This window comes from Falco peregrinus, chromosome 10 (assembly GCF_023634155.1).
Source record: "Falco peregrinus isolate bFalPer1 chromosome 10, bFalPer1.pri, whole genome shotgun sequence".
Taxonomy (NCBI): Eukaryota; Metazoa; Chordata; class Aves; order Falconiformes; family Falconidae; genus Falco; species Falco peregrinus.
Genome location: NC_073730.1, coordinates 3,956,107 through 3,969,310, shown reverse-complemented (window position 1 = coordinate 3,969,310; position 13,204 = coordinate 3,956,107). Strand labels below are relative to the sequence as shown.

At 39.4% G+C, this 13,204-nt stretch overlaps 1 protein-coding gene across 1 annotated transcript in view; it reads left to right on the top strand.

Moving 5' to 3' along the window:
• Nucleotides 1-13,204, top strand: part of HMCN1 (hemicentin 1) — a 202,623-nt gene that overhangs the window by 149,963 nt on the left and 39,456 nt on the right. Inside the window, exons 56-70 of the mRNA XM_055815315.1 lie at nucleotides 85-272; nucleotides 837-933; nucleotides 3,973-4,134; nucleotides 5,118-5,231; nucleotides 5,364-5,566; nucleotides 5,798-5,879; nucleotides 5,999-6,130; nucleotides 6,356-6,505; nucleotides 7,278-7,437; nucleotides 8,017-8,141; nucleotides 9,647-9,830; nucleotides 9,997-10,094; nucleotides 10,477-10,755; nucleotides 11,346-11,536; nucleotides 12,730-12,811. Of these exons, the coding sequence (XP_055671290.1) occupies nucleotides 85-272; nucleotides 837-933; nucleotides 3,973-4,134; nucleotides 5,118-5,231; nucleotides 5,364-5,566; nucleotides 5,798-5,879; nucleotides 5,999-6,130; nucleotides 6,356-6,505; nucleotides 7,278-7,437; nucleotides 8,017-8,141; nucleotides 9,647-9,830; nucleotides 9,997-10,094; nucleotides 10,477-10,755; nucleotides 11,346-11,536; nucleotides 12,730-12,811 (2,247 nt within the window). The remainder of the gene's footprint in view (nucleotides 1-84; nucleotides 273-836; nucleotides 934-3,972; nucleotides 4,135-5,117; nucleotides 5,232-5,363; nucleotides 5,567-5,797; nucleotides 5,880-5,998; nucleotides 6,131-6,355; nucleotides 6,506-7,277; nucleotides 7,438-8,016; nucleotides 8,142-9,646; nucleotides 9,831-9,996; nucleotides 10,095-10,476; nucleotides 10,756-11,345; nucleotides 11,537-12,729; nucleotides 12,812-13,204) is intronic.

Below are 13,204 nucleotides of genomic sequence, written 5' to 3'. Positions count from 1 at the left end.
AATATTAAAAAAACCAACAAGACAACAGAAAACACGGAGTGGTGCTAAGCCACAGTATTCTTATTACATTTTGTTCTTTTGTAGTACCACCGTCCATTAGTGGAGCTGATAGTGATCTCCCTGAAGAAGTGACTGTGCTTGTGAACAAGGTTGCGGCGATGGACTGTGTTGCAAGTGGCAGCCCTTCTCCAAGTATTGCCTGGCAAAAGGATGGCCATCTCCTAGCAGAAGATGACAAACACACATTTTTGTCCAACGGAAGGAGGTTACAGGTAGCTCTTCGTGAAAAACTGATTTCTAGCATCAAAAACACAAGCTGCCATAGAGACAAAACTGTTTAGGTATGCTGAGCATGCGATTCTGAATTACTATTTTTTTTCTACAAGGTGTTGCAGATGCAAGGAGTTGTTGTCCCTTGCTCCTGTCCCTGAGATGCTGCTGCCTCTCACTCCTGTGCAGTTCCCTCAGTTGTGCTAACCCAACTGGTTGTGAGGTCATGCTGTGACCTGCATCGGTGAAATCACTTGGTTTAAAATAACATTGACTTTCGTGAAGAACAGCCTGTAGCTGTCAATTTTGTCCAAGTTTCCCTAATGGAGTTTAATTATTGCAAAATATATTCCTTTTTTTTTTTTTTTTTTTTTTAAGAAAATACTGTGTTCTGAAGAATGACCCTTTCTGATCAATGAAAGAAATTGGATGAAAGTATTAAATCAGTTAGAGAGCTGAGCTTAATGCTCTCCGCTTGATGCTTTGACACTAAGTTGTCTTATGGATTAGCTCAACAACTATCTGTCTCTTTTTTTATTTGTTTTGTTGGGTTTTTTTCCCCTTAGATTTTGAATTCCCAAGTAACAGATACAGGCAGGTACGTGTGCATTGTGGAAAACGTAGCTGGGAGCGCCAAGAAGTATTTTAACCTAAATGTTCATGGTAAGTAAAATAATCCATAATTATTTGATTATCTTCTTTCAAATGTTAGTTTAGCTTGAATGTGTTAGATTTAGCAGAGTGCTTCGGCACATACTTAGCTTTATGCAAGTAAAGTCATCTTATTGGATGTAATGGAGATTCTGACATACCAAGTTTAAAGTACCGTGATAGCACATGGCTTTTGATACCACGTGCCTTTAGCTCCTTTTACGTATTCCGTATAGGTTGAATTTATTATTGAGGGAACCTTATGTACTGGCTGTATGTGTACACTGTGTAGGGGTTGCTAAGCCCTGAAATCATGAATTACAAACAGGTTGGATTATAGTCTGTTTTGATATGTTCATAAAATGCATTTTCCAAGAAAATTAACGATTAGAAAGTGTTAAACAGAGATACGACATTGTAAAAAGCTAACTTTTTAAAAAAATTACTCTTTAAGATTTCTTTCTTCTATTTTTCTTTTGTTATGGAGTTAAAGTTAAAATAAATTTTGGCCTTAAGCGTCACAAGTCTAAAACAAATACAAGCCAGAAACTAAGATATTTTCCATTATTTTAAAAAATAGTCTCTCCACCACCTTCCCTTACCTCTCCTGATAGCTTCAGAAAATCAGGATATCTTTTTAAATAACATTTCAGAGTAAACCCTGACTTTCCCTTTTGTTTCTGCCCACTCTTCACCCCACTGCTTTCAGTTTTCCATTATGAATTGAAGATCAAATTAAGCATTATTCCCACAAATTCATCCCCACCATTACGTTTTAAAACCTACCCAGGAATACTGGCCGCAACATCTCTATCTGCTTCCACAGTACTATTTTTCACATCCTTGTTAGCTAGCTAATATTCTGATTACATACCAGATAGAAAACAAGTGCTGTCTTATCTCTCTCTTGCTTAAATTTAGTACCAGCATCCCAGGAGTCTGACGATTTGAGTTGTTACATACAGAAGAAATAAATTTTTTTTTCTCATTCATACATGCAGCAGATTTACATACTAAGTGAATTTATGATGCATTTTTCTGCTCTGTCATACAAATATAAATAGTCAAAAATAGTATTGTCATGGGAAGAGTTGCCCTGGAGTCATTCTCTGAGAAGTTATTTTCTTTCAGTGGAGTCTGTCCAGATTTCCCGATGTTTGAGTTTTGTTTTTAAATCAAAATACTTTGCTTTTATTTACATTTGTGGTTTAATTTAAACTTATTGTCTTTAAAATATTTATTTCTAATGACTATAGTTTAATACTATTATTTTGAAAGAAATATCTGAATGAAGCTTTAATTCTAGCTTAACAGTATCACCAGTTTAGATCTATTACTCTCTATGTATGTGGTTTCATTTGAAGAGAGAGACTATAGGTTCAGGAAGGGATTGAAGGACTGATGAAAACGCCTTGTCACTAAGCAGCATGATCTTTGTTTTGTCAGTGTCAAAAAAAGGTCTTTTTCCAGCATTTTTGTAAGTTTCTGTTGGAACTACTTTCATAGATTATAATAAAATATTAAAGGTGATGCTCTTGACTAAGTTGAGAAATTCACTTCTTAACTCAAAGGTGAGCAATAAAACTAAAATAAAACCTTTGAAAACATGAAAAATACCCAGTTTTAAAATCTTAACCTCTGACCTTAATATATAATAAATAGGTAATTTTCACACTAAATACTAAAATTGAGCCCACTTACTACATCTGTAGGCACACAGGAATACCTTCGCATATGTGGATTACCTGTGGTGCGTTTGTGAGCGCTTTGCACGGGGGGGGGGGGGGGGGGGGGGGGGGGGGCGGCTGTGGAATTTGAAATCTACCACTTGCATAGTTTAAGGAAAATTCATTAAAAGATAGCTCAGATTTGGCCCTGTATATTAAATTGACCACTGTCTTGCACTGCCAATAGTCACATCTGTGGGAAAGTAACTGTAAAAGTAAACAAATACAAGTAACTATAAAATCTCAGATCAGAATTCTCCGTTTATTCTAGTGAACCATGTAGTGCTCATTATAAGGGAAATAAACTTCACTTATTCCAAGTTGAAAAATATGGACTGAATTCCCCCGTTTACATTGACTCCTCTTGTTTCTGCAGTGCCACAGAGGAGCAATAAACTTGGCTTAATGACTGTTTTGTGTCATTCAAGTGACAGAAAGCAGCTGGAGTATTTCTGGTGGATACGATCCAAAATACTTTCACATTTCTGTCTTTGAAGAAGAGGATTCCATGTGTTCTTTGGAATGTTTTTTCCACCCAATAGAGCCAAGAACATGCTTTTGCTTTCCTTTTAAGCGTTTTATATAGCCACACTGCAAAGACATAGAGACTAAAACTTGGGATCTATTAAAAGGAAGAGATTTACAGCTATTTCATTTTAAATAGTTCTTGTAGAAAGGTGAAATGCCAAAATATTATTGTATTTAAAAATACTGGGACTTGTAAGCTTGAAATTGCACCCCTTAGAGCAGTGCTGGCATGCCAGAATTTTAAACTGCTTAGCTCACTACTGAACAACACATTTGTCTGGATAACAGAAGAGCTCTGAACTGTATCACAAGGAATCCTTTCTGGTTCTCTATAATGATAAAATGGACTATTTCAGAAAGCCTATGAGCAATACAGTTATCAGGAAGAAACGATACTCAGTCATCCCACATATCCTGACAAGGTAAATGTAATCTGTCCTGCCCTACATAGCGAATGCCCTACGAGTACAGCGTTTTAAAACTGATAGTGCATTAGTCAGGAACTGCAGGATCCTCTTACAGGTTAATTAGCCTTCCCAAATCTCAAGCACAGGACTGCAAATGAAATAACTGACATTTTTGTGAGTTACAGGAAAAGGAATGACCATTAGATCAGCTTCAGTCGTATTTCCAGATAGATCCAAAACAGCAGTGGATTCATTCACAGGATGTGAAAGATTTTTGCAGCTTGGCCCTTTGGCAAAACTCAGCAATTCAGCTTTGAGTAAATCAGGATCTTGTGGAATATTGTTTGCTGATACTGTGATAGATACTATAAATGTATTTCTCTCTCTAGTTCCTCCAAGTGTTGTTGGTAATAATCCTGAGAATTTGACTGTGGTGGTGAATAATTTCATCTCTCTGAGTTGCGAGGTGACTGGCTTTCCACCTCCTGATCTCAGCTGGCTCAAGAATGGAAAACCTATCAGTTCCAACACCAACACTTTTATTGTGCCTGGTGAGGAATCTCAGCTATTTCTACAGCCTTTGGACTCAGCTTCTGACTCTTTTGTTTTGATAAGAGCAATGGCCGCTATTTATGGAGCTGGTATATTCTTACTGTTGCTCCAGTGAGTAGACAAGACGCTTGGCCTACTGTGTTTAATAATTTCTTGGCTGTTGGGTGGGTTCCCTTAAAGAAAACTGGCTCAGGCTGAAAGCTGCTGAAATTAACTGCGGGGAAAAGACCTAGAGGGCAAGCCACAGAACAGAGATATGCTGATGTAAGTATTGATTAAAGTTGAGTCACTTAGACTCGCTTTTCAAAGAAATGACCAGAAATTATGACAGAGGCCAAGATAAATTCTGCTGCCTTAGATGACAAAAAGTAACAACCTTCATGTTGAATTCAGTGGGAAACTGGATTCACCCTGCTGAACTCTCAGGAAGAAATCCTTGCATTCTGAGATCTCCTGAAGCCGCTTGCTAAATAAGGTCCATGAGCGCCGGTGCCATTTCTGCTCCTGCTGCTTATCTTCAGCCCAGGGTATCAAGTGAAGGTCACTCGCTGTGTTGCTCTGTCCTGTCTTGCTGGCATAATGGGGCTGGGGGCTGTGGTACAGCACGGAGTCAGGCACAGGCATGGAAATCGCTAATGGCAGTAGAGGCACGTGCAGATCAGTTACGTAGCTTCACGAACGGAGAAGGTGAGAGTGGGGAATAAAGAATGGGGTAGTGACAGTTCAGTGGCAAGGGCACGGCTGTGGCAGGTGACAGCAGTTAGCAGCTACGCCACAAACAGGTCTAAAAGGAGTATTTGTGCTTCTAACTTCCAATTATCAATGCTAATAGAATTTACCCTAAAATTTTACTACTTTGACTGGATTCTGAGGTTATATTTGGTGTCTGTGCTCAGTCTGTTCAACCGGCAGTTTTAAGGTAGCATTTGAGATTGATACGGTAACCACAGAATAAAGCTCAAGCCTTCTCCCTTTCCGTCAGGTGCTCGGACTCTGCAGATTCCCCGAGCCAAACTACCGGATGATGGTGAATATACTTGTATTGCCAGAAACCAAGCTGGGGAAAGCCAGAAGAAGAGTTTCCTAACCATCCTTGGTTCGTTTGTTACTGGTTTCTGAAATAATATCTATTGCTTTGAAAATGCAGTATTTTGTATTTATTTTCATTAGCTTGTTTTCTGCCCTTTCACAAAACCAACACAGAAATAATTCTAAGCTTCTTCTACAGTGCCCCCAAGCATCAAAGACCATAGTGGAACCTCACTGACCATGCTGAACGTGAGAGTGGGTGCCCCGGTGACATTAGAGTGTGAATCCAATGCTATTCCCCCACCGGTCATCACCTGGTACAAGAACAGGCGCATAATTTCAGAGTCGGCAAATGTGGAGATCTTAGCAGAGGGGCAAACGTTACGAATCAAGGGTGCTGAGGTAGGCCAGGCTTGTGGGATGCTGCAACTGCCGCTACTCTGCTACTGTTAGGCAGTTATTTTGCTCTTTGTTGCGGTGTTCTGCTAGCTGTACGTAGGAGATGTGTTTGCTGGAGGCCTTTTAGTCTGTGGAAGGGACCTTAAGTTGGCAGAGGCAAAGGCTGTTAATCTAAACGGTAGCATTAAAATGAAACTCCATAATAAGGCTTTTCCTTATTTATTTTCATTTTAGGTTTCTGACACGGGCCAATATGTGTGCAAAGCCATAAATATTGCAGGGCGAGATGATAAAAATTTCCATCTTAATGTTTATGGTGAGCATACTCTGCATTATCTGCAGTAGTTATTATGATACCACAGACGTTGTAGAGCAGACAATTCAAAATGAGTTTACAAAAATGTACCACTCTTATTGCTTCCATTAAATTTATAGTGCCACCAAATATAGAGGGCCCTGAGCAAGAGTCGGTCCATGAAGCTATCGGTAATCCTGTTACCTTTGTGTGCGATGCTGCTGGAATTCCTCCACCAACATTATTGTGGCTTAAGAATGGAAAACCAATAGGTAATGTTCTCTCATGCTCTTTACTGCTCTTTTTTACCCCTTTGGGGCACCACTGTGCTATTTGCTGTCTGTTCTTTGATTCTTCTTCATCTGTTTCTAGACAGACTCTTATGTTAACTGATTGGTATCTTTGTTTTTCTTGGAAATTTCGATGAAAAAAATTCTCAGGATATGTTTGCTTTCTGTGGCCTGGCTTGGAATGACTACTTGTTTACATATTTTCAGAAAACTCCGATTCTCTTGAAGTTCATATTTTATCTGGTGGAAGCAAGCTTCAGATTGCTCGTTCTCAGCTTCTAGACAGTGGGACATACACATGTATTGCCTCAAATATAGAGGGAAAAGCCCAGAAAACTTACGTGCTTTCCATTCAAGGTAAGGCATGAGAATGATGAGCAGAACTGGTTAATACTTGGTTGGGTATGACGCTGTGTCTGTGCTAGAGACACTGAGATAAGACCAGTGTAGAAATGTAGAAATGCGGAGAATTTGGATCGTTATTTCTATTAGCTGCAAGCAGTGGGGAAAAATGCTTAGAGGATTATATACTGTTAGTCAGAAATTTGCATGAAAAAGAATATTCTTAACCTCTGATTGTAGGAGAACTTGAAAGCAATCAGGAGGGATCACATCCTTCCTCCTGCTGAACACTGAAGCTACCTTGGTTGACTGAGTGTGGAGCACCACGCATCTGTGCATTTGGAAGCAGTGATACCTGTAGCCTTGTTTGCCAGAGCCAGCAGGAGGAGATAGGGAAGAAATACCGGCAGAATTTCCTTATGATTTTTTTCCCTACCCTGGTCAAATGAGAAACCCTTTATTTAATGAAATGGGATTTTGCCACAATATTGTACCTGTTAGCACTGTTTGAGCAGATAACTGTAGATATTAAATATAAGGGCAAAGATACATGTTTGTAATATTTTTTTTTAAATTAGCTGTTTTAAGAAATGTTTAAAGCGGCTTTGAATTTATCTTTGCAGAGCTCCCTCTAGAAACAATGTAATTACACACTTTCTAAACTGAGTTTGAATGGAGGTACTGCAATAAATGCTATCACTCATGAGCTACCGCAGTGTAAGTTTTTATAGTTTAGATTATGTTTCTTGCTGATGAATCTTCTCCTCCCTCCATTGTGCTTTTCCAGTTCCTCCTAATATTGTGGGCTCTGAGATGCCTAGTGAGGTTGGCGTCCTCCTGGGAGAAAGCCTCCAGCTCGTCTGCAATGCCAATGGAGTGCCCACACCTGTTATGCAATGGCTTAAAGATGGAAAACCAGTTGCCAGTGACGATTTACAAAGAATGAGGCAAGCAAAACTAAGCAGACACTGCATTCTCTTCTGTAATTTTAAACCTTTAGAGGGTCTTAGAGAGGGAGCATGAGGGAGGGCCCTAGGAGGTCTTGTAAAGAGGACCTGAACCCTAGCTCAGCCAGGTCAAGAACATTGTCTCCCTCTTTAGCTTCTATAAATCTAGTATACTTTGTTACTAATTTGATTTTTATTTTTTTTTGGTGCAGAGATAAGCATATGATACCTATTACTGTCTCAGTTAATAATTTCCATTAAAGTTCATCAGGTTCATTAAAGTTTATGAAGGTTAGTAAGTTCCACTCAGTTCCTTGGAGGGGAAAAAATCTGAGATGTTAAAACATTTTACTTTTGATGCTTTTCGTTATGGGTTCTTCAGAAGCCTGCCTGGAATTGAATCTTAATACAAGGTTAAACAGGGCATCTCCAGGAAAAACTTCCTGGCCTATCTTTAAGGTTCTCTCCCTGATTTCCCAAGAGGATAGAGGTAGTTGATTTCAATGTACAAACCCGTTTATTTACCAGGTCACAGGAACACGTAAACGAACTCACCCTGGTTTATGTCCTTCCTTGCAGAGTGACTCCAGATGGCAGCACATTAAACATTTTCAGAGCTCTCAGCTCTGACACAGGCAAGTACACCTGTGTGGCTACCAATCCTGCAGGAGAGGAAGACCGGATTTTCAACTTGAATGTATATGGTGAGTTTTCACAGATGTGAAGCTGAGATCTGGTCCATAATCCTGTCTTTGTAAGCACTCCCAGGAGAGGGCCAAGAAACGAATGCCTGTCTTCAGTGTAATAGTACTTGCACGTGTTTCCAATTTCATGTACCGTAGATACCACGGTATATTATACAGGATGTTCTGTTAATGACAAAATGATTGAAATCGCTGGTGAGTGTGTCTTGGGATAAACAGAAATTAATTCCTTTGGTATATTTCATAATAGAGGAATTCTGCTTGTGGTGATTATTTTTTTTTTTCTTGCAGAGAAAGATTTGCTTGAGGCTGATTTACTATGATACTGCTTTTTTGGTGTGTTAGTTTATCTTCACTAATTCCAATCAAAGTACATCAGCTAAACCCAGAGTAGTGTGGTAGGGAACTAATAGTTAAAGGTCCCTAGAGTTTAAAAGAAAAACGATAGTTTTGGAGGAAATTCTTCTCTTGCACAGTTTGACGTACAGAAGATAGTGAGCATAACTCTTCTCCAGCAGTGTAAAGAGTGGATATTTTTATTTTATGCCTATTAAGTACAATGATAGTGTGAAAGAGTGAAACTGGGCAGCATTTCACAGTGGTGTGTCTGTCCTGGTTGTACAGACTCAGAATCAATTGGACTATGGGCACGAGCACAGTAGCAAGAGATGACCTTTGATGTAACAGATAACAGCTGAATGGCACAGGACACGCGTCTGGGACGGAATGGCACTGCACACCAGTGGGGATTTTGGGGATCAGTTTGTTTTGGTTGAGGTTCAAGTAATGACCAGCTTCAGTGGTCCTATCTATGCAACTGCCGTGGTGTGTGGTGGGATCTTGAGTCAGCCAGAGCTTGGAGCTGCATGTGGCTGTGCCGCCTTTATCTAGTGAGTCCCCCCCCTTGCCCCCAGGACCGAGGCTTTCAAACTAACCTCCAAAACCAAAAAGCCCCAGAAGCAGTCCTGTTAGAATAATCTGCCAGAATACTTAACTAGGCATTTTGAAATGTTCTGTGTTGAAGAATGAAGTCAGCATACGCATTTAGAAGTCGATGGGCTTTCTTCCTGCATGATTCTAGCTTTCACTGTATAAAAGATTTATTTAAGGAGGTAGGTTTGGCAGCAAACTGCCAAGTTCCCCGTGGCCCTTAAGCAGTTCAGCCCATCCCCTCTGAGGCGTGACCACTTGTTCCTTCCTGCGTTGTTATTCTCCCCCCATGTGCTTCAGGCTCTGAACCCCCTTGTTTGCCACAGCCTGACAAATCGAAGAGGTAATCCTACTGCTGTAGATGCACTAAAATGCATCTGATTTAAAATACGTAAACAGATAATTTATTAGTGCTCAATATAATTGTTAGAGGATTTACTCTTAAAAAAAATGGGGATGATCTTGTTAAACTGTCTGTGGGTCATTAGGTGCAGGATTTTCAGCAAGGTAACAATTGTGGAATTATTTTAAGAGCCAGTTTTAATATCTTCCTTTTCAACATTTACAAAATGTAGTTCCTCCGACAATAGCTGATAATAAAGACGAACCAGAGGACCTCACTGCCCTTTTGGACACCTCCCTAAATATTGAATGTACTGCTACTGGAACCCCACCACCACAGATAAACTGGCTAAAGAATGGCCTTCCTCTGTCTGTCTCCTCCCAAATCAGGTTGTTGTCAGCTGGGCAAATTCTCAGGTTGGTTTTCATCTATTTTAACTAGCTGAGTTTTCTGTTCTCTTTTGCTATATCGGCATGATTCTGCTAATATTTTTGGAAGCGAGAGTAAAATTTGATCCAAAGTGTGCCATAATAAAAATAATGTATGCCATTTACAGCTTGCTTAAAATTGTTTTCTCTTTAGACTTGCCCGTGTGCAGATACCTGATACTGGTGTGTACACTTGTGTAGCATCTAACAGGGCTGGAGTGGACAACAAACATTTCAAACTTCAGATTTTTGGTGAGTTTCTTTGCAGTGCTTTATGTAAAGAATCTTATTTCTTAATTTTGTAAACCTAATATTCGGTTTTCTTTCTCACCAACACGAACCTGCAGGCAGTCACAAGTATCTCTTATGTAGGTAGGGGAAACATGGGGGAAACAGTAACTTTTCAGTGTTTTTTTTTAATAATTAAATTGTTTTAACCCTAGAAGAGTCCTTACTGGAATTGGCACCCATAATGTGTCACAGATTTTTTAGAAATAATAATAATGTGTTAACACATGCTAAACATGAATGTAAGCAGGGAAATGTAAAAGGGTAGCTGCCTTCCGAATTTCTTATATTCAGAATTAACATCTGGGTTGTGCTCCGTATGAACCCAGTTGTCGTTTCTCGGCAGTGCCACCAAACTTGGATAACGCCGGAGGAACAGAGGACGTGACTGTAGTGAGAGGCAGTTCAGCTTCGATGAAGTGTCTCACTGATGGCACTCCTGCCCCCACCATGTCCTGGTTTAAAAATGGACATCCTGTAAGCCTCGGGGCTCACCTGATGCCAAGTAACCAAGGAATGGTCCTTCATTTTGCGAAAGCAGAGATCGGTGACACAGGCAAATACACTTGTGTGGCATCCAATGAAGCTGGAGATACCAGCAAGCACTTTTCCCTAAAAGTGCTGGGTAAGTGTTAACCTTTCAGTTGAACAAAATGTGAGCAGTTAGTGAGTATTTACTCAGGACAACAATTAAGAAAAATGCTCTAGGGATAAGGAGTATTTTCAAGGAACATTTGCTGTCATAATGAGAGAAATGGAAGATACCTAAAGATTTGTGAATGTGTAATATAGTATATATTTCCCAACAGTTCTGGAGTACTGAAATATGCTATAATTAATAGTAACTAATTTACAAAAAATATGGTTTAAATTAATAACTTTGGTTAGTAGAAATGTAGCTTGACAGGATGGTAGCAGAACTGAAGGCATAGCTGAAGGTAAAACAGCTAAAGGGATAATAAATATATTCACCGATAGTATATACTCTATTTTACTTGGATTGTGAAAACATTTTCTAACTAATAATTCCAAATCATAAAATATGCAAATTAATAGAGGCAGGTGGAAATTACATGAGATACTCAGTGAGTTCATGACAGAGTCAGAAATAATACCAATGTAGACTACTTCTGCAAACTCTAACCCCGAGCCTGTGTATCATGTTCTGTAGGCTTTTTGAGTCAGGAAAGAGCTCAAATGTTTTTCCTTCTGCAGAGCCGCCTCACATCAACGGTACAGATGAACCAGAAGAGCTCTCTGTCATCGTTAACAACCCTCTGGAACTTCTCTGCATCTCGTCTGGCATTCCGGTCCCCAAAATCTCATGGATGAAGGATGGGCGCCCGCTGTTGCAGAATGACAATGTTCATGTCCTAAGAGAAGTCCTTCGAATAGCCAGTGCTCAGGTGAAGTTGTGGTGGCCAAACAAGCTCAGTTTTGCAAAGCCTAGAGGAGTGTGCAGAACTGCCTGCTATTAGGACCATCCTAAGAGAAGACCTAAAAAGCCTCTATAAAATCATCCACCTGCATCTGCGGTTAGAGAATATATTTTTCAAGCCTTGCCTTGGAGTTTTCCAGACAGAACAAACATCAGTATTATGGGTTGAGAGTGCTCAAGCACTTCTGCCTCTTCTGAGTATTACTGTTTCAACTTCATTTCAGAATTCTGTAATTGTTTTATTTATTGGTGCTTCTTGTTACAAAGCAGAACAACTACTGCTAGGGACTCCTCTTTTTCTGGGGTTATTTCTGGGTTTAGCCTGTGTTTGTAATCGCTTCGTGTTCATTTCCTACCAGTTTGACTCTTGTTACTAGCTCTTGCTTTTCTTCTTTTGTGTTTTGCAGTTCCTCCTCAGCCTTTCCTCTCTTTCCATCAGCCCAGATGTTATTAATATCCATTTGCTTCTCACATGTATAAGCCATAGACTACAGAGAAAAGCTGCATTTGCAGTCATCTGTGTGCAAGTTAATGAAAAATAAATTAAGGCAATAGAAAGACTCTCAGATGAATTCAGACAATAAAAGAGCCCAGGGAAAAATAACCTTTAAAAACCTGCACCGATAAACTAAGGCTGTATTCAGCTGTGGACAGCCAGACTGCAGTTCACCAAGCAGACATGGGACAGGGCTCGGGACTGATTGCTGCTTGTTTTGTTGGTAAAGCAAACACTTGTCTTTACAATAAAGAGTTTACAGGAAGGAGAAAGTATAAAGGTTTTAATGAGCATGTGTGCACAAAAAAAATTGCCATAATACCCAAAAGTGACCCTTGCTTAGATGGATACCTGTAACCAGTTCCATCTTTATTGATCACCTGTTGCAAAAACCGTCACAGAGAGAAGGGTTCTTGCTGGAGACACATTATCCAGAGATATTTTATGGGATCCTGCAACTCCTAATCCATCTCTGTACAATCCTATCATGGTAAAATAGCCAAGTTTTCAAGAACTTCATTAATTTATTTTCAGGCATTCCTTTTCTGTTGTGTTCGTGCTCAAGTGCTGCCTGTTATATGTTGTTGTCCATGTTTGTATTTCACGGCTTTTTGAATTGTTCCCATATTCTGAGGTTTCTGCTGAAGTTGTTCCTGTGTTTCTAGGTGGAGGACACGGGAAGATACACGTGTTTGGCATCTAGCCCAGCAGGAGATGACGATAAGGAGTATTTAGTAAGAGTGCATGGTAAGTTTAATTTAGGAAAAAATGTATTCCTTCAAAGTGTAAACTACTAAGGTACATACCCGATCTTATTTTACATGTTAAATATTACTAAAGAAGAAATATTACATATTTTGAGAAAGTGATATTATACCGTATTAACATAATAAACATTTCTAAATAAGGGTAACTGTTCTGAACGTGATACACAGTTAAAAGGGAAAGTTCCATGTCATGCAACTAATTTCTGTATAATTCTAAGTCTCACATTTTTTAATACCTAGGAAGTTTATAGATATCAGTGTGCAGGCAGATTGAGTTTGTTGCGCTTGTTGAAAAAGGATGTGAAGTATACCGATACCTGTGATCATTGTAGGGTTTCGGTAGAAAAAGGTAAGAAATGTATTTAGAAATGAA